At 34.7% G+C, this 20,274-nt stretch overlaps 1 protein-coding gene across 14 annotated transcripts in view; it reads right to left on the bottom strand.

Annotated features, from left to right (window-relative positions):
- Nucleotides 1–20,274, bottom strand: part of atp2b2 (ATPase plasma membrane Ca2+ transporting 2) — a 171,729-nt gene that overhangs the window by 58,050 nt on the left and 93,405 nt on the right. For all 14 annotated transcript variants that reach the window (XM_088636812.1, XM_088636815.1, XM_088636825.1 and 11 more), the window contains one exon: nt 4,650–4,847. In XM_088636812.1, coding sequence (XP_088492938.1) covers nt 4,650–4,847 — 198 coding nt within the window. The remainder of the gene's footprint in view (nt 1–4,649; nt 4,848–20,274) is intronic.

The following is a 20,274-nucleotide window of genomic DNA, read 5'->3' as shown; positions in this document are numbered from 1 at the left end:
TAAATTCAGTGTCATGCTAACCAGAACTTTGATGTCAGATGATTCATTTAAAGTTAATTTGTGCCTGCTGTGGTTGTTTAATTTACAACCAGCCACCTTTTCGACACCCATCTCTCATCTCTGCAGAGAAATAGATGGAAGATGAGACATTTTCTTTTACACATTTTATACAGCTCCATCAAATGAGCTATATTAGTAAAATAAAAACATTATTTTAAAAAAGAGAAGTATGTTAATAACATTAATGAATAAATTGTTCTATTACATATCTGTTTGCAATTTTGAATGCTGGATGAAATGTTTATGCTTGGTTGCTCTCCATGGTGCTGAACTGTCAGAAGGAATAGTTAGATAATAGTGACATTCAACATCACTTAGAAACAATCCCAGAAGAATGGGGAAAAATATTTGCGTGGCATTTGTTGTTCTTTGCTGTAAATACATCATGATCTTCTGCAAGGATGTTCAATAATTGAAGTTTCAGAATACATTAATTTCCTTACATCAATGTGCTCAATTCAAAATTACACATAAAAGAAGAAAGATACTGTACACAATCTTGTTGATTTTTTTGTTTTCTTGTCACAAAAGAGGCACTTAATGGGCATTCCTTTGTTATTTAAACAATTTAATCTGAAATAATACTTTATAAAAAACATGAACTTTACATATTAGAATTAGAAGGTCTTTTAAAAATAAAAAAAGCGTAAAGTACAAATCTACTTTTAGATATGTATCAGAATTACATCCACTGGTGAGTTTGAGTATAAACATAAATCATTCCAAAAACAACTTTTTGGTACTATAATTGTCTGCATTATATATCTTTATGTATCATTTTTCTGTTTTTGGAAAATATTATTATAGCCTATAGAATGTTTCTGTAGTGATGCTTTTTTTCAATGTCCACTATGAAATAATATGTATTTTATAGTACTCGAAGTTTTAGAAACATCATACCATTTGAGAAAATGAAAGATATTTTTTTCTCTGCATAGGTCTAGAATTATCTTCAGCATATTTGTCTGTTTTTTCCTAAATTTGTATCAGGAGAGTAGTGGTATACTGGGGGGTCAGTGTGGCACGTTCACATCTAAACAATAAAACAAAGAGGATGCATTCAATTCATCTGCATCATTTGGTTGCAGGTAGCTTTATGATTTGAAGATCTCAGGGAAATACAGAATACTGGATACTGGCTTCATACTGTTGTGTACAGTAGCTTGTTCCAGATTTGTAGGACCCTCATGTCCCAAGTGCTAAACACAGCCTTAAATCTTCTTCTTGGTTTCACTTTCTGATCATTATTGATCCTGAAAAAGTGTTTTAGGTTGACTTTGTCAGGAGATTTGAGTAACCCTTCACAGTCTCCTCTGTTCAAGACCGAAGAAATGTTGTTGTTTAACATGTACTGTATGTCGTTGGGTCTGATTTCAAAGCAGCCACACTCTTTTAATAATGTGGAAAAGAAAACTGTACAATAGTATTGTTATAGCTATTGGAAGAGGCAGTTGACAATGGTCATCATCTAGCTGGTGTCAACATTTGCACGTCTGAGAAACAAGTAGGAACTGAGATATTTATTGAATTGTATGGGATGCGAAACACATTGATCAAAGGAATCATCTGGTTTAGTTTGGTAAGTTAAGTTCTGCGTAAATTATTAAGAACCATTAATAGTCGGAGAACAGAGGGAAAAAAAGACAGGTGGGCAGAGAGACTGAGAGAGGAGGCAGGAGAGGGGACAGACAGAAAGACACAAGGAGAGAGACGAGACAGTCCCAGGCAAGAGGTCCTTGTTCAGCTTGTAAGACCAGATTCAAAGTTTGTTTGTACTTTGTTAAGAGAACTCGTCATTCTGTTGTTTTTTTAGGAATTTTCTGTATAAAGTTTAAAAAATGTTGCTCCTGGTTAGTAGATTCCTTTTTTAGAAGAGGGAGATAGGTTAACTAATCACATCATAGCATCCAAATTTATTGAGATATATTTAACTGTTTTCCTGGTTGGTCAGGATGTAGGTGTATATGTTGCATTTTGTGTTGGTTAGCGTGTTATTGTCATTGTTAATAAACATTTGTTAAACCCCATGTGCCAGATGATAGGGTATGTTCTTGGCATAATCTTTATGATTTGGGGATTATGATTATTTATTTTTAATTATTGATTATCCAGCTTGGCTTATTTCTGTCATTTTAATTTAGTAACAGTATGATATTCTAAATGCAGTGTTACTAATGTATTGTAAAATTCAAACTTAACTTGAACAAATAGTAAAATGTTCCTTTTTATTTTTAAATAGGCCATTAAACTTATAATTCACAAACTTGTCCTGATTTTATATGAAGCAATCAAAGTAGTTAACTCACTGTTGCACACGCATATAATACAGTACATTGTTCTATGAGAGGTGCTTAACATCCAGTCATATGTAATGATATAACATATCTGTTATAGATACCACTCCTACGGAGTCAGTGAAAAGTTTTTTAAAAAATAGAATCTTCTACAAATGCAACAGGTGTTCTGAGCTTTGGTTTTACCATGTTATTTATTGCACTTACAAGTATGTTTTTTTTTATTTTAAATGAAAAATAACGTATTATCCTTTTAATATCTATCTTTGTAGCACCACGGGGAAACAGTAATAGAACACACAACCCTCTAGGAAAATGTTGCACAACACACAGTATCTTCCTGGCAAGTTACCAGCAGTCAGAGGAGTAATACAGTCCTCATTGACAACAGGTGCCTGGTAAGTTCCTGGGGCAACTGCTGTAAACACTAGCTGACCTGAAGCCCAGAGTACCTTCCAAACACATCTCACTGAGTGCCACTCTCTGGGGAATCTGTTACAGTTGGCCAATTTGATAGTGTAGCTTGAATCCATCAATATCTGGACTAGAGGGCTTAGTTTATGCTCCGGTAAAATGCCCCTACTGACCGAGTCCTGGTCCTGGAATGCTGATGCGACTACATCTCTTAACAATCTGAACCGGATCATTATTAATGTAGTTTAACAGATTCTTCCTGTTCTTCAGTAAAGTGTAACACTTTGGGAGTTGTCAGGTCAAAAACAACCAGGATCTTGGTTTAACCAGTGAAAAAACTTCACCTAACAAAACCTACTGTACATTACAACCTTACATTGCAATATCCAGTGGGCTTTGAGCCAAATAAATTGTTGCATTCCAATTCAGGGTCCCTAGGATATATAAAACATCTGATCCAGTATATCGATTTTTTATTTAGCAGGCACATTAAGTGTGTCCGTGGAGCTCTTTATGTACACTGAACTCAAGAGCCCGCACTCTGCAGCGAATCAAATAAATTTCACTTGTTGTTTTTCCTCCACATGCGTTAATATTACAGAGCATCTGTAATTTTTTCATTATGTCTTTTACTCACTAAAGGGTCCCAAAAATTAAAAGATTAATAAGCATTTGCAGCATGCTATGTCATTGAATTTATAGTTGTTATAATGATGGATATAACTTACTCAGCATTTCCAGCACTCAGGCTTAATGGCTATCTCTTTATTGCATATTTTACAGCAGAAGGGTTTGATGTATGGTCTGGACCTAAAGGTTATTTATTTAATGACATCTCTGGTGCAGTTCATTAACTCAAACTTCAGAAATGCCTTTTTTCAATGGATGTTGGTGTGATGCTTTAAATAGCATTAAATGCATTGCCATTCTTATGAAAGACTCCTAAGGAAATAACACTTTGTATTTTCTAATACATACTGAGTACCGAAGGACCATAGGGAAATGGACATTCTGTGATGCATCCTCGAGTACCATTCCGTCTCAGAATAAATATACGTAAATAATGCTTCTACCATTAAATTTCTTACTAATATTGCAGTAAAGGTATATGACATGGTTGCCTTTTGGTAACAGGACTTTTTCTCTTTTAATGAATGAGTCGGATTAGCAACAATTTATACATTTTAATTAGAAGTCTTTTAAACAGTCATCACTTCTGGTTGCATGGGCATTATAATTGATTCTGCACTCTTCTCCATGATGAGTTCTTATTGCTTAGGCCCCCAGAGACAGTTCATTTTTCATTTGGTACACCTTTTCACATCTGTTAGCACATCATTCTTTCATTTCAACTCCCAGTTACGTCCGTATAGCCTTCTGAAACATTTGTGTCGTTACCTTCCTAACATTTTCTTGTACTCAGATTGCTTTTATTTCTAATATGCAGTATGAATGTTGCAAAAAGTCACTTAAATAACATAAAAAATAAATGCATTGCAGAAAATTTAATTTAATTCTTTAAGAATTAAAGAGAAGTGAACCTTACTGATATTGCAGTGTTAGTGCCTGTTCCTATTGAAAAATAGACTGCGAGATTAGAATACAGTTCAAATTGCTAGTGTATATTAAGAGCATGCAGCTGTTAAGAATAAAAAGAGATCCACAATGATCATCTGAAAAATGGATACAAAGAGCTGGTGAAGGCTGCTGACTTTACATACTTTACATACAGTACACATATGGTGTTACTCACACCTGAGGCTCACTGAACATAATTTCAGTAGCATGTCAATCTAGGATTAAGACTGCAGAATGCAGTTCATCATTTAAAATAAAAACAAAAGAATACAACTTTACTTTAAAAACTGGAATGGTTCTTACCTTCATTCCCCTCCCCAGGAGGCTGATAAAATGAGAGTCCCAAGGAAATAATGGCTGCAATTTCTAAGATAATAAGAGTCACATCTTGTAGTGCTTCCCAGACTAACTGTAAGAACGTTTTTGGCTTCTTTGGAGGTATAAAGTTTTGCCCATAGATTACTTTTCTTTTGTCTAGGTCTGTTTCAATTCCTGGCAAGCCTGTAAAGTGAGAACAAGACATTAAATGATATAGCACAGAATACATTTTAATTTCAAGGTTTATGACACATTTAAATAGCTTTAAACAGTATTTTAAAACATTGTAATTTAGGACTAGTATAAATTACCCAGGCCCATGAGCAAACGTTGACTTATGTTCTGTAGTAGAAACTGAAAGAAAGGATCTGTTTGCAATCTGGTTTAAATTCTTAAAACTTTATCTGATATCAGATAAACAAAGAGAAAAAACAACGTAAGATCTAGAAATAGGAGTTTTCAAAACCAAAACTAAAACCTTTACTGCTCTGTGTATAAAGTATATACATAGATATTGTAAGTTTACAATATTAATTACTAGAAAAACTAATGGACAAATTATGAATGTTTTATTTAATCTGGGCTGGTTAAAAGCCTTTTTTAAGTAAATAAAACATTTTAAGAAATTAGGACACTATTACAGCTTCACCAATAAATTGCACTTACAATCGACTATAGCTATTACAGGAAAAAGATGCACAGTATAACAGAGAACACCTCATAAAACAAATCAATTATGTACTAGACTACTCTCTAGAATATGAAACAAAATAATGCAGGAGTGTTTGTGTTACATATAAACATAAATTCATAAATTCATGAAAGCCTTACGTACAGTATAAAATCAGCACTCTTCATACAGCATTACAAAACACGTTACTTTTTCACTCCAATGCATTATTCCTTGTGATAAAATATGCACTGAGAAGTATTTGAGGGATGTGTGATTGTGTCAATTATTCCAAAAACATTTCAGAAACAAAGGTCTTAATATTCTGTAACGTTCTGTGTTTGTTTAACTTTGATATAAAAGAGGTACTGTAGTTGGCTTACAAGCGGTAATTGGATTCTACGTATGTCCAATGAAGACAGGGACCTACTGTAGCTGCAGAGATATGGGAAGGGCAACCTCTAGAGCCCCCCACAAAAGCATAAAGTGTGTAATGGGAACTCTACGTCCCCCCTCACATTCCAATATAGACAAATGAACTGAGAGAGGCCCTGCATACCATCCTGCACCAGGGCCAGTATAATGTTCTCACCTTATAGAGAAGACAGAACCAAAAATAATTCGTGTATACTGAATTCTTACTTGTTATTTGGGCACCTCAAAATATATAATCCCATGGTATTTTTGGAAGATTGCTTAAGCTGTGATCTCATTATCATTATTGAAAAGCTCTCCAGTGTACCATCATAGATGCTTATTCTCATAGCGCCAAGGAAGAGTGAATAATACATTTTCTAAGGCAGATCTTGTGAAATTCAAAGTTAAAATCTATCAGCAGTCAAAGTTACACATTAAGAAAGGACTACCAAAAGCACCTGTTGTAAGAATGCAATGGAAACCACAGCACATACTGCATGTACTGTAACTTTAAGAAATACGGTTGGGTTTTTTTATTTCGGTGAGATGAATATCTCATCAGTTACATACAGTAACCATGTAAGTACAAGCATATAAACCTATCTTTCAGTGAGAGGAATCATTTCATTATGAATGCCCGCATATAAAAATGTAACAGGCTGCTTACAAGATTCAGGCTTCCTGCCCTCCATAGTATTCAATTATACTTCAGACTCATTAGCAATTCTCTTATTTTCACGCACTGTATGTAAGGAAGTTTGAAATAAAAGACTCTGAAACTCTGCCCTACACTCCTCTGCACAAACTATATGCCATGCAAATTACTCTGACACTATAACAGGTCACATAAGCTTCGGGCATACTTAGCAGTATGCCACGGATGAACAGTAGCTCAGCTACTTCATTTTTCTATTGATGTGTCATCATTTAACAGTAAATCTCTTTAAACGATAATAATAAACTATGCTGGATTTAACTTTTCAAGTAAATTTACGTGTAAAAACTCTGGATCTCATGACAGAATGGAAGAAAAAGAAATTTTAATATAATTTTTAGAAATAAGGAAGTAAATTTCCCTTTGCTCAATAAATACAATAAACCCTGAATGTTTCATGAACTACAATTACTTTCTAATAAACACTCAATAAAATATATCTGAGATAGCCTTTTGTCTGTGCACATACTGTAAAACTGGTTTCTCACTGTCATTAATGTTTAAGGTAATTTCACAAAATATTTAATGTCACCTATTCCTAGTTATGATTATCTGAAATTGTAAATATAATCCCAATCTAGTCTCCAGAGGGATCTTTTAAGATAATGCAGCATTTTTCGGACATCTTGCCAAAGCCTTCGGTAAACAAGGAAACATATAGCAAACATAAATCCAAAGGTTCCTTTGGAAGAAGAGTTTAATGGTGTGTTTCATTGGACAAAATGAACATTGTCACCAACCGGCCCACAGTAAGTGTCCAGCAAAAGCAATTCTCATTTGAGTGTCCTTAAAAATAGAGGGAGTACTGTAAATTGGGTTTTCAGATTGTGAAGGCATTCTATAATTGTTAAGAGATTAAACACAAAATGAGAATTGGTAGCTAGACGTACAACACAGGCCTCACGACGGCTGGTACTTCCATCGTCGTTTTCATCGGCAGTTCTGAAAGTTCCCAATCCACACTACCTCTCTGTTGCTTTTATGTATGTGTATGTTTTTTTTTTAATGAGTACATTTTTTTACCAATTAATTTGGATATTAAATGCCTGCCTCCAGTAAGACATACATGGACACCAGGTTGGCCCTCATCTGCATTCAGATTTAAGAACATTTTTTAGAGTTTTCTTTGTGAAGTGGGGCAAGTACAGTATATAGGTGTTGTGTAACCACCAAGTTTTGCAGCCAACAGATGGCACTTGCCTCACACACCAGCCCTTCCTATACAGGATGGGGATACAGCACTACTTTAATACTTAGGTAGTCCTTTTAAAAATTATATACGGCCTTAGAGCTATAATGTCCTTACTGTTACTGTATGTCACAATAAAATCCATGTCAGTTGAATTACTGCACTTCAATAGGAAACATACAGTGCTTAGCTTTCTTTCAATTAATATTGTGATGGGATGTTTCTTCTACTGTAGCTAGGATTTCTTTTTAAAGGAAAATCCCACTAAAAAAGGAGACAAAAACACATAACATAAACTTTTGAATGTCAGGGAATGTCAGTATTAAAAATGACTTGCTTTTCAATTGTAAAGAATCAAAAGGACTGGTCTTACATTGAATGATGCATGTAATACTGTACAATATACTGCTCCCTCATCAACTAGGTTTTATTTTTGTAAGTCCCACATTTTGAAAGCAATGAGATTGCTAGCTTAAGCAAGATAAATGATCTCAGGTCATTATTGAGAAGACCCTTTGAGCATGATAAAATATATGGCGTTTTCATAAAACGAAAAACATTGGATTTATGTCTTAAGCTTTCCAGTTCATTTAAAATCAAAATAATTTCTGAAACTTTCTGAAATTTCTGACATTTTTATTTATATACTCATATTTGTTTTTAAAAAGTACACTAAACCTACTGCATATATATTTCCTCAGAGAACATTACAAAATACTAGATGGTAAAAGCCATTTTTTCTTTGTAAGATTTTGTTTGTTTGACAGAAATCCTTTTATGGATCCTTTAACAACATATATCACTAAAGCCATTCAACAGCCTCGGCTATTTTAAAATTCAGTATTTTGAGAAAGCAGCCTGGTAACTGGCAGATTTCACAGTCCATTAGCACTGATGCCAAAAAGATGAATGAAACCCAGACAAAAAACCAATAGCAAAAATGTGCACTCCTTAGAGAATATGCATTTCATTTTGTGAATGTACAGCTGGCATATTAAGCAAGATTTATAATGTTCTTTGGGGTTCGACTGAGGTTATACATCTCTGGATATAAATGATAACTAAATTGCAAAATCTTTCCTCATGTCAACAATATTGGTTTCCTGGCCTTCCACCAATCCATTGCACTGAAAAAGTTCTTGTTGCCTTATTATGTGAACAGAAACCCTGTAATTGAATTCTAAGTTTGCTGGATAAATGTTTCCATTTCAGTGGGAAAATGTATCTACTGACAGACAAAAACCACATCTCAAGAGTGCTTTTTTTAGTTTTCCTTTCTCTTCTTCCAGAATATCACTCAGACATGGCTTAGACTTAGCCTTTCAGGGCTGAGAAAAAATGAAAGGTGTATAGGTTTCAAGATATTTTTTTACTTTCTCCAAAGAAAAGGACAACACCACGTGGTTTTCAAATTTGTCACTCAAGATTTTAAAAAAGTAACCTGGGGTACTGTACATCTGTATAAAATGAAGTTGAAAGAAACAGCATTAACAAACCAGGCCTGAGACTGGACTGAAAAGAAGTCTCAACATTAATCAAATGGGAAGGAACAGCCTACTTAAATCCCTTCAGGAGACAGAAAAGTTGTATGCAGTGATGGAGTTTGTCACACAGAACGTAGTTCACATTGACTAAAAAGAGAAAGGCCTCCCGTTCTGTTTTTAAGTACTTAAAGAGGATACTGGCAGGTCTCTGCAAATACTCCCAAGGTCTAAATACTCAAAATAACCCCTCAGGCAGCTGGCAATGAACTTTAAAACAGATGTTGCCAGGACTGGAATCCCATTGTCTGGACATTTGTTTTTACACTCTTCCTGCCTGAAAATACCCAAACTCTTGGAGCTGCAAGATAAATCCCTGAATAATCAGCTAGAATCCTTGTGGAAAAAAGGTCTCCAAAGTATGCTGGGATAATCCCTTCAGTATACAATACAGCACATTGGAAAGAGCCCCAGTGCCTCAGTAACAAAATCCTGTATTCTATACCTCTTCATGGGAACACAAATTGTTTCATTTTAAAAATATATACAAGTATAGAGGCAAATTCAGTCATATTATTGGGATGGGTCATCCAATCCTAACAAGGACTAATCTTTGGCACCTGTCTACTAAACGCAAATAAATAATATATATATATATTTCAATAATATCATAATTTGATTCTTAGAAAATGAACGCTTATCTTACTTTGACATGTGTCTGTTTTTTTCTAATAAATTCACAGTTTCACTATGCCATTCCTAATTCTCATTCCTTTTGACAGCACAATAGTGAAGTATGCAGCTAAAATGTTTAAATCTTTAAAAATGTTACTATTTTGTATAATTCAATAATTGTTTAGAATATTAAAGATCTAGAGATTAATATATTTATATTATATATTATACATAGTTATATCATGTATTAAATATGTGATATACCTGTATATATATATATTCCATTTGTTTTTTAAGACAAACTGATATGGAGCACTACAGTATGTACCTCACTGCCATATCCAACATAGTAAACCATACAGGGAGCAGAAAATATTAGAGCTGATAACTGTCAACTGCAGCTGGGTAAATAAGATTCCACATTTTATTTTGTTGGGTACCTGATAAATAGGATTGGATCCTCTTATTATTTTAGCTGCTAAACAATTACAGCTGTGTACCTATAGATCTCTAGATTACAGTAGAACTGGTCCACGATAACAACCAGCATTCGCTTCTCTGTGACCCTCAGTATTGAATCTCTATTAAAAGATAAATAGAGATTATGGTAAAGCATGCAAGCATAAAAAGAATGCTAAATGGGGGGATTTAAAAGTACAGTATTTTAGCACACATTTTCAAGGTTATTATTTTAAGAATATACTTTAATTCAGTTCTCGCTGTTAAGCGGGAATGTTCCTTTCATCTCATGCACTTTGCATTACTTTGACAATAAAAGAGATGCACTAATCCAATCTGCAGTCTGGCTGGATTTTTTTTCTAACACTTTAAATGTAAATATCTCCAGCGCTATAAGATGAAGCAGTTTATACGTAGCCACCTGAAGTTCCTCCACTAGGGATTGAAAACCATGTACAAAGGAAAGGGATTGAAAATGCGGCTGAGAACAAAAAAAGAACTACCAGAAGCTCCAGGTTCTGAATAGAACAGAAGACTAAATATAGTCTCATTTCATATTCCTTTTCATTTACGCATTGCAAGGAGGGAGTTCATTGATCTCTTCTGCATACCATCAGGTTACAGAGTCCACTGCTAACATCTCCCTCATCAAAGCCTAAGGGAATAATCACACCACATCTTTAGTGGAAGCAACCCCTTGGAGTACAGAGTATGCTTACCAACTAACTTGTAATAAGAAAACATCAGAGCATTAGAGGGTTGCTTGTCATGAAAGGCCTTTTGCATGCCTATTCAAATGTATTTTTCCCCAGTTAAAGCTGTATTACAGACTAATGAGCACCAAGACAATGCAATGGAGAATACAGCTTTGTTTTGGAACTTTTCAAATGAAGGTTCCTGGTTAGTTCTTGTTTTTTTTAACCTTTACTACTGTTAGGATTACATCTTCCTCAGTCTTTATGTCTCCTAGGCTTTTCATACTATACCAATTTATTCACTTATCTGGGTCATAGTTCTGAAGAAAACTAATTTAAAAACCATCAATGTTTTTTATCTATCAACTAAACAGGTTGGATAGACCAAACAGCCTCCTCTCATTTGTATTACTGTATGTGCTCCCAGTTCTCTCAGCAGCACCTTGATAACTATACTATAGTAGCTACAGAAGAGAACGTAATAATTTTGCTATTCTTTCTACCAAAAATGTTTTTCTAACTCATATTGCTAAGACATTTTATGACTACGATTTTTAAGTGCTGTACTGTTCAAGGCAGCATCCTTACATTGGTGTTACAATTGACTGTTCAGTTTAACAAGACAGAACAAAAAGAAAATATCGATATTATATTATTGACACATACAGTATACTGTATATAGTAACTGTCAGGGTGACAGAGTGCCACATGCAACCCTGTATTAGATTAAGTGGGTAGAAAATGGATGGTTGTATGAAACTATCAAGAAACTAGAGATTGAGTAACTCACAACTAACCTTTAGAAGCCAACAGTGGAAAGAGGCAGTTTCACATCGTTTGTAGTGTGAGTATTCTTAAGTATTGCTGACTAATTGTTCTCATTTCTAGGATATGAGATGGATTTCAGTCTTTTCCCTTAAGAAAGAGTGCACAAAACTGCATAACTTTGTGCTACACAAAATCAATTTCATACAGAAAGCAAAATTAGAATAAAAAAATAATCAAATAGCTTTCCATACGTATTCCGTATAGTATTCCATACTTTTACTTTGATTTAGAAAAAAAACACTGGCATTTTTATTGCAGACAATTTCTGACAATCTAGTCAGATCTTATTCAATAATTCAGCCAGCTATTCAATTTTGTTTTATACTGTATTTATATAAACTGGCTACTCTTGAATGGTAAGCACATTTTCTTTCAAACTTCGTCCCAGCTGAACTATCTTAATAAATACTCAAAAATAAATGCAGTAAAGAAATTCCAAGAGCATCTGTCACACAGAGAGAGATTTCATCAGGTTTAGCATCAGTTTTAAAAAATCTTGAACAGAATCATTGTGAAATTTATTTTTAATTAAGTATGGGACTGATGCCAAGCCATGACAGATCTTGCTACATACTGTATGAAAGCCACATATTTTGGAAGGGGAAAATACTCTTCTTTTTAACTATATTCAGAATCAAGAGCAATATGATTGAAAAGAATCCTTAATCAGCTGCCGGGTACCCAGGGATTAGAATGCAATGACATATAGGACATCCTGAAATATTTTTTGGACATAGTACTCTATGTCACAATGAAAAGTGCTTCTAAAAAAACTTCAAAGGATGTCTTAATAATGAGGAAGCAAACTAGGGATACTGACTTGCTGACAGATGTAACAACCTGTAACTTACAAAAAAAACACAGCTGAAAAAAGAAGAGTAGTGCAGTACTATTTTAACAAAAGCCCTTTAGAGCCTTTTATACTGTAGTAAAAGAATAAACTACACATGACTACTGTACATTTTCCAACACAGCAAGATTAAATAAAAATCAAGTCATCACTAACCTTCAACAGAGGTCAAAACAATTCTAGGAAACTGACAACCTCATAAAACATACCAGTGGGTTCCAGAGGAACCCAGAACAGCGTAACTTTCTGCGGCCACTCGGCAACACTCACGTGATAGTAATTAGATTATATATCACTCCCAAAAAAAATTCACAAGGTAGATCTGACATACTGTTCTGACCTGACATGTATTTCTTTTAGCATCTCATTAAATTGCATACAAAAAGGATAGACAATTGACCGTCCAGAGTTTAACAAGACAGAACAAAAAGAAAATATGAATATCATGTAACTGTCAATTACTGATATTATTGATAATATCAATATTATGCAACTGTCATTTACAAAACATACTGTACAGTCATGATGCATTCTCTACATTATAAAAACGACATTTACTCGAAAAAATGTTATACACATTATAAGGTAAGATAAGATCACTTTATTGGCCATTTACAATTTCTTGCATTAGGAATTAATCTTTTCGCATACCCCAGCTTGCTCTCCATGAGACACAGACACACAGATAGGGAGAGAGCCTGGGGTCAGAGCGCAGGGTCTGCTACTGTATAGCACCCCTGGAGCAGTTGGGGCTAAGGGCCTTGCTCAGGGGCCCAACAGAGTAGGATTCCTCTGCCGGCCGCAGGATTTGAACTGGCAACCTTCCAGCCACAGGCACAGTTCCTTAGCCACAGTGCCACCACTCTGTGAAATACACCGTTTGTATTTCACTGGAAAAAAAACCGTGGAGACTAATAATGACTGTTTTTATTTATTAGCAGTAAATTGTTTCGGACACTATAAGAGGGTAAGACCGCCTTTCCGAGGATGACTCCCAACTTGGGAGTAGGAACAGTGAAGTGGTGAAACGGCCTACTTCCAAGATCCTGTGTAAAATACAGAAAATCTGAAGTCGACCTCTTTTCCCACTGCCTCATTAATCACTGTGATTGTGCGATCTGAGGACTCTAGGGACACACACTGAAGTGCAGAATACCCTCATTAATTTGGGTGTAAAAGCAGGACACACATACACTAATAATGAGATGTCAAATATAGGGTGGGTAGCATTAAGACTGAAAAGTTGAAAATTTAAAAAAAAGATCAAAGATTAATTTAGAACCTGTTCTGATCTGACTATAACAGAGCTCAATGTCTTGTGCTACTCATATGCAGTAATGTATGTCATTGTCATTACTGTACAGTATACATTACAAATACAGTAATTGTCATTACTGTATTTGGATATTCTGAAACAAATAATTTGGTAAATCACAAACTGTTTTGAGTGTTTGAGAATGGAGCAAAAAAATCGATTACATTGTCATAATAAAAGGTGTTGCATATTTTAACAGTTGCTTTTTTTTCTACCGCAGCTAAAAATAAATTTCCATGGAAACCAGAAGCACCACACAGGCTGAATTTAAATACTTCTGAGAGACCACAGTCTTGCATGGCTCAGAAGGCATGCAGGCAGCTATTTTCAGATGGACAAACACAAGGTTTGAAGGCACAGAGAAGTATCTGCATACAATTGTGTTTAAATTACCTCTTTAAAGAGAGTAGTTTAGGTGCCATATCTTTGGAACATACTGTACAGATTTTCTGGGTTGCCATGGAAACAGGTGGTGTGTCAGTTCAGCCCCAGCAAAATGTATATAGTTCACATAGATGTAATTACACATGATTACTGAATATCAGGGGTCCAGTACCACTCTTTAAATAAGCCCATTTACAAATCTCAAAATCTACAATTTTAGGATACCTAATACATAATAAACGTGATTAATTATTAAGTATACTCACATGAAGTAGTTCACATAGCAAAAATACAAGCATGTAAGCACATACATGTCTTTTTGCCAATGGTTTTGCAAATGTGCCCAAATCAAATCTCCTTACCAAATTATCCTTAGCACCTGGAATGCTTTGTAATCATTATAGCAATGTAAAATGTAATTTTATTCTAACTATAAAGTTTACAATACTGTACTGTAGGTCACCAATGTACAGTAAGTCACTCACCTGTACACCTACTTTGTAAAGTATGAACTGCATACAGTACAGTATGTTTAGAATGCTGCCTGAGGCATTTCAATATACTGACATTTGTAAGAACACATTATCAAGACACATTTTGAAAATGGCCAGTTTTTTTTTTCCGAAATGAGCTCTGTAATATATTTTGCTCCCAAAACGGAATGCCTTTTGATAGAGTGGTTTTCCAGGACGCAGAACTATGTCCAAAAACACTAGTTTCCATAGCAACAGAGAGTGTGATGATAAAAAATATTGATTCTCTTCTGCAGAATCAATACCTCTCCATATATTGTTGGTTCGTGTGGTTGCACTGCAAAGACAGATTTAAATTAAATGCTAAATATTTTGTCTCTAAATAAAGCTTGAGACTGGCAGTAACAATGTAAAGAACAGATGCATTTTATTTTAGCGCACTTACAGTATCAATAGTGTTATGTACTGTAGCTGTTATGGATAACAGTAAAAGCATCAAAAACTACACAGTAATTGAAATAAAAAATGGTCTTCTGAGAATACCTTTCCTTTATCATACAGCAGCTTTTATTTATAGCAGAGACCTGCCAAACACCAAGACTATCAAAATACTGCTAACTGTATTAGGACTGAATCATTTTGTAGTGATTGCAGGCTGGTGATATACAAAACAAGCTGGAAGCATATCCTTCTCTCCAGTTCACAAATACCCCCTAGGGAGGAGGTAACATTAACTAAATCTGAAATCATTTGAATTCTCAATTCACTCATAAATCTCATTCACAAATACTTTCATTTATAACAATGTAACTATTTTTATCATCCTTTATATTTAACAATTGTTCATTTTACAAACATGAGGCCCTGGCTTCCCCCCTGAATTAGGTGAAGAAATATTAGAAAATGGCTGGATGGACAGACAAGCATAAGGCAAAAAGGAATCCACACAAATGAAAATAAATACACTGATGTAATAAAAAGGCAGAGAGTTAGAGAAAAACATGTTTAACTCTCCGTATTTACTTAAAATAGCTAGGTACCACTTATAATTCCTCCTTACAGTATATCTTAAATTATGACAATATCTGGTTTAGTTCTACAAAGGGTTCAACTACACACTCAGAGCGGTGAAATGTACATTGGAACCTGGAGATCATATGAGCCTTTTTGACAGGCAAAATGAAGAGACCAGGATGGTCTCCAAACACTGATGTGTGCTTTTCCTCTGCCTACGTGCATTAGATAATGACTATTATTCTGAGCATGTGGATGTCTCCTCTGTAAAAGAATACTGGGACTGGAATGTGATGTTGCATTGCAATGTGCAAAGATTTTTTTAGTGTCCTATAGACCTACAGTAAAACACCTCGATGATAACATGAAAAGGGTCTCTTTTTTAACTGAAAAGATCCCAGACACCAACAGTTTCAAAGTGGAATCATACAGTAGTAAAGTGTCACCTAGATCTTCAAGCTTGTCTTGGAGATTTACAAGGAGAAGGCCAGACTTGTTTTGCCTCCTTGTCTCCCCTCGCCACCACATTCATTCTCTTGTCATAAAATTAGGTTGATAGATGCTTTGTTAATCCAGAAGAGGAGGGGGCGGGTGTGTATCGAGTAATGTGATAAATCCCTAGGCAGGAGTGACAGAACAAATTAAACTGGAGAAAGTTGATGCTGAATGTTTTTGCCTCTGATCCACTTAAGTCAGAAGAGCAGGTTCACCCTTTACCCTTTGTGACAATACATATTTACGCAATGGCAGAAAGATTAATGCAATGACATGCAAAATTTCACTTTGGCATTGCTTTGTAAACAAGAAAAGAGAACAGGAGATAGACTTAACAAGCCTGGATCGGCAATGCCAATATTTTACTGCTGCTGTTTTGTAGGGTTTTCTTACAACACACCAGTGCTATAAAGAACCAGCATTGCAGTAATGGAATAGGTATGCATTCCATCGAAAGTTCAGAAGCTTTAGGAATTAGCTTTCAGAAGAGTCATAGAAAAAATAAGGGGCTCTAAAAGATTTATCAAACATCTGCCACATTTGCTTCATTCATTAATGAGGCTAGAAATGGTATGCTAATGTTAAATGGCAACTTAATTAGATAACAGCTGCTGCAGACACTAAAATTCTCCATTTCGAAACGACTGATGGCCTGGACAAGAAGCAACCCAAGGGTTTAATATCAAACCAGTGCAACACAGATCACTGGAGAAGTTTATACACACTCATAATGGTATTCACTTTGTAAATGTAGTTAGGAACTTTATTTTATTATGAACTTAAAATTCACCTTTGTCTTTAATTACAGAATATTTATACGAGTGATATATATAGTGCCATAGTCCAGATTCCAAATACAACATAATATACAGTAAACTCCAATTTTGCTCCTTAATTACAAAAAAAACATTTTTTAGTTATAAAACTATTTAAGTGCTTGCTTTTTCCATTAAACAGAACAGGAAAAAAGAAGCACTGACAGCGTATGTCATGTGTCGAGCAACTGTAGTGTCAGTGTCAGATTTCTGTTTGAGGGGTCAGATGTATCCCCATCACAATGACGCACATTAAAATGCAGATCAGTTGAGAAAGTAGGCCATGAAAAAGTCACTAGCGAAAGATCCTTCTCTGACAAACCTACACAGCTGTATATACCATATACGGCATTTCATGCCAATGTGTGCCAAAAGTCAAATCTTCTTCTTGTGGGATGCGAACAAGAAAGCTTATTGTTTATAGCATTTTCCATAGTTAGCCGTAACAGATCAGAGTGTGTGTTGAGCAAAGTATGTCTGTCTTCGTGTTGTGGTGTTAAAGTTCTTTGGGGAAATGTAATCTTTGGGCATGCCAATACTGGAACTCAATTATCTCAGTGCAACTTAAATCCTTTAATATTAATAAAAATAAGCATTAATACTCTTACAGGATCTAGCATGAGAGGAAAACACATTCCACAGTCTAGCAGCAACTAAGTAGAAATTATGATCTCCCAGTTTCTCACCTTATATTGGACATACTGTAGAAAGAAGACTGGAGTATGGAGAGCACAGACAACTTGGAAATACAGTATATGGGGGGATACGAAATTGCTCATGCAATCTGGAGCACTTCCATTCTAAGCCTTAAAAGTAAGCATTTTACTTTTTATTTTTAAATTTAATTTTATAGTAATACATTTGGAACAGCAGTAAAATGCTTGTAGGTTTTAGTTAGAACCTGGGCAGTTTGGCTTCGAACATATTGCAACTCATTAAGAATATATTTAGTTGGACCATCAATTAAGATATTTATCCATTTGAAAATGGAAAGAAAAATGCACATTATCTTTTTAGCATCAGAATGAAAAAGGCAAGAGTGAATATGAGCAATGTTCTGAAGGAGCAAGAAAAAACAAACCATTACAACACTGCAATTGTGCCTCAAATGCCAAAAAAAAGGATAAAAATACCAAGGAATGACTTGAATACCATCAATAATCCCACATTCATGGGGTTCATAAGGGAAACAGATCATCATGACTAGTCTTACCACTATTGGATGGAAGAAGATTTGTTGCTCTATCATCTAAACAAAGTAATAAATCAGAATCAGTTAATTTAAGATTAGGCTGAATACTAATGTTAATATGTGTATTATTGGCAAAAATTAAATTGAATGCTTTGTGCTGTTGTACAATATCTGTTTGTATATGTCATACCAAATTCTTAAGGAAAAAAGTGCACATTGAAAAATATGTAACTATAATATTTATTTTTAATTACAAGGCACTAATCTAAATACCGCAGTTTTTCAGAATTCTGCTTGCCATATTCAGTGCACCCTTACATCAGAAAAACTTGAAAAACTGAATAAATTGAAATTGAGCCCCCTTTTGTTTCTTTAATTGTGCTTGCCCATTTGCAGATATATTCAGATCAAATGCTGAAGTGGGATTATTGATCATATAAGAAGAGTTACAAATGAGAGGATGCTATTTGGTCCAACTAGCCCATGTACTGTAGTTACTCCCACCACCCTTGCTCTGATCAGCAGCTCCTGTCATTTCTACTTGAGGAACTAATGAGGTAAACACAAGGAAACTGTGATGATGAGTGACAAGCGGCTCACCTTGTTTTGTAGTTTGTGTTCTTACTGTAACTGTGAACACCAAAAGCAAAAAGCTATGTACGTACAATATCTGAGCTAAAGAAGTACCATGCTCTCCCAAATTACAGTACCTACAGTAACATTCTTCAAAGCCACAAACTTGAAACAGATTATAGTAGAATTGGTAGTGAAGACGAATTACTGTATATCATGGTACATGTATGATTACACTATATGTACTGTAAATAGACACCACTCAGTGACTCTTCATTTACTGTGACATCTTAGAAAGTAAACCAGTAAAGGGAGACTTGTTTAAAGTTTGTGATAGATTTACATTGTGTCAAGAAACTTATACCGTACCTTCATTCTGTGACCTACATTAACTATAGGGCTAATCTAATGCATTTTATCATTTAACAGTATTTTGAATAGTAGATTAGTCAGTAAACCTGAAGGTATCAAATTAGAAAGTTATCCATTATTAATCTTATTTCTAAGAACAGCGACATGAGTACACATTCCTAAACTTAACTTTAATCTTTTAAGGCCAGAGTATTACCTTACATGAACCCAGCATTCCCGTTTACCATTAACGTTTAAGTGCTTTGCTGTATATTTTGTCTTTTTTTTGTAAAGCAAAAGAACAGAAATTTAAGTCACATAAATCACTCGAGACACACACAGAGCACCATTACAGGTCTGGCGGGCTTGGTTTTTCATTTCAGGAGTTGAAATTCATCCTCAGCATGATTGGTTATGATTGGAAATGAACTGCCATTTCATACATAGGTAATACAGAATCCTTGTTTTTTTGTTATTGTTAAGAAAACCTCATTACAATTGTTAGACATTAATCTTTAAACTACCTACAGTTTTTATACAGTATATCTGCACCAATTATTTTCATTCTTGAAAGCTCTTCCTTATGACCTTCTTTCTACCTTTGTAGCATAGAGCACAGAATTTGATACAAGCTCGTAACACAGAACTCCAGCCTTTAATATACAATACTGAAGAGCTGAACTGCACACAGTTAAGTCTCAGGTGATAAGGAAGTAAGAAAATGACAAGGGAAAATGTGCAAAAAACAGATACTTCAATATCTTCCTCTTTAATTCATAAAAAAGGATTTGGAAAGATTGTTTTGGGAGGCTAAAGCAGAATTTCTATGATTTTGTACAGACAAATACCAAGCACCCAATTTACTAAGGAAAAAAGCAGTTGTAACATTTTCCATCAATTCACAAGATTTTTTCTTTTCACTTCTTGTTTTTTAATAATTGTTATACAAATTATTGGGCCAAACTTGGCTCACATAATACAAAAACTGCGAAACCGTACTATTCTAAAATCTAATTTAA

This window comes from Lepisosteus platostomus, chromosome 6 (genome assembly GCF_059453375.1).
Source record: "Lepisosteus platostomus isolate fLepPlt1 chromosome 6, fLepPlt1.hap1, whole genome shotgun sequence".
Lineage (NCBI taxonomy): Eukaryota > Metazoa > Chordata > Actinopteri > Semionotiformes > Lepisosteidae > Lepisosteus > Lepisosteus platostomus.
This window is presented reverse-complemented; position numbering and strand designations above follow the sequence as displayed.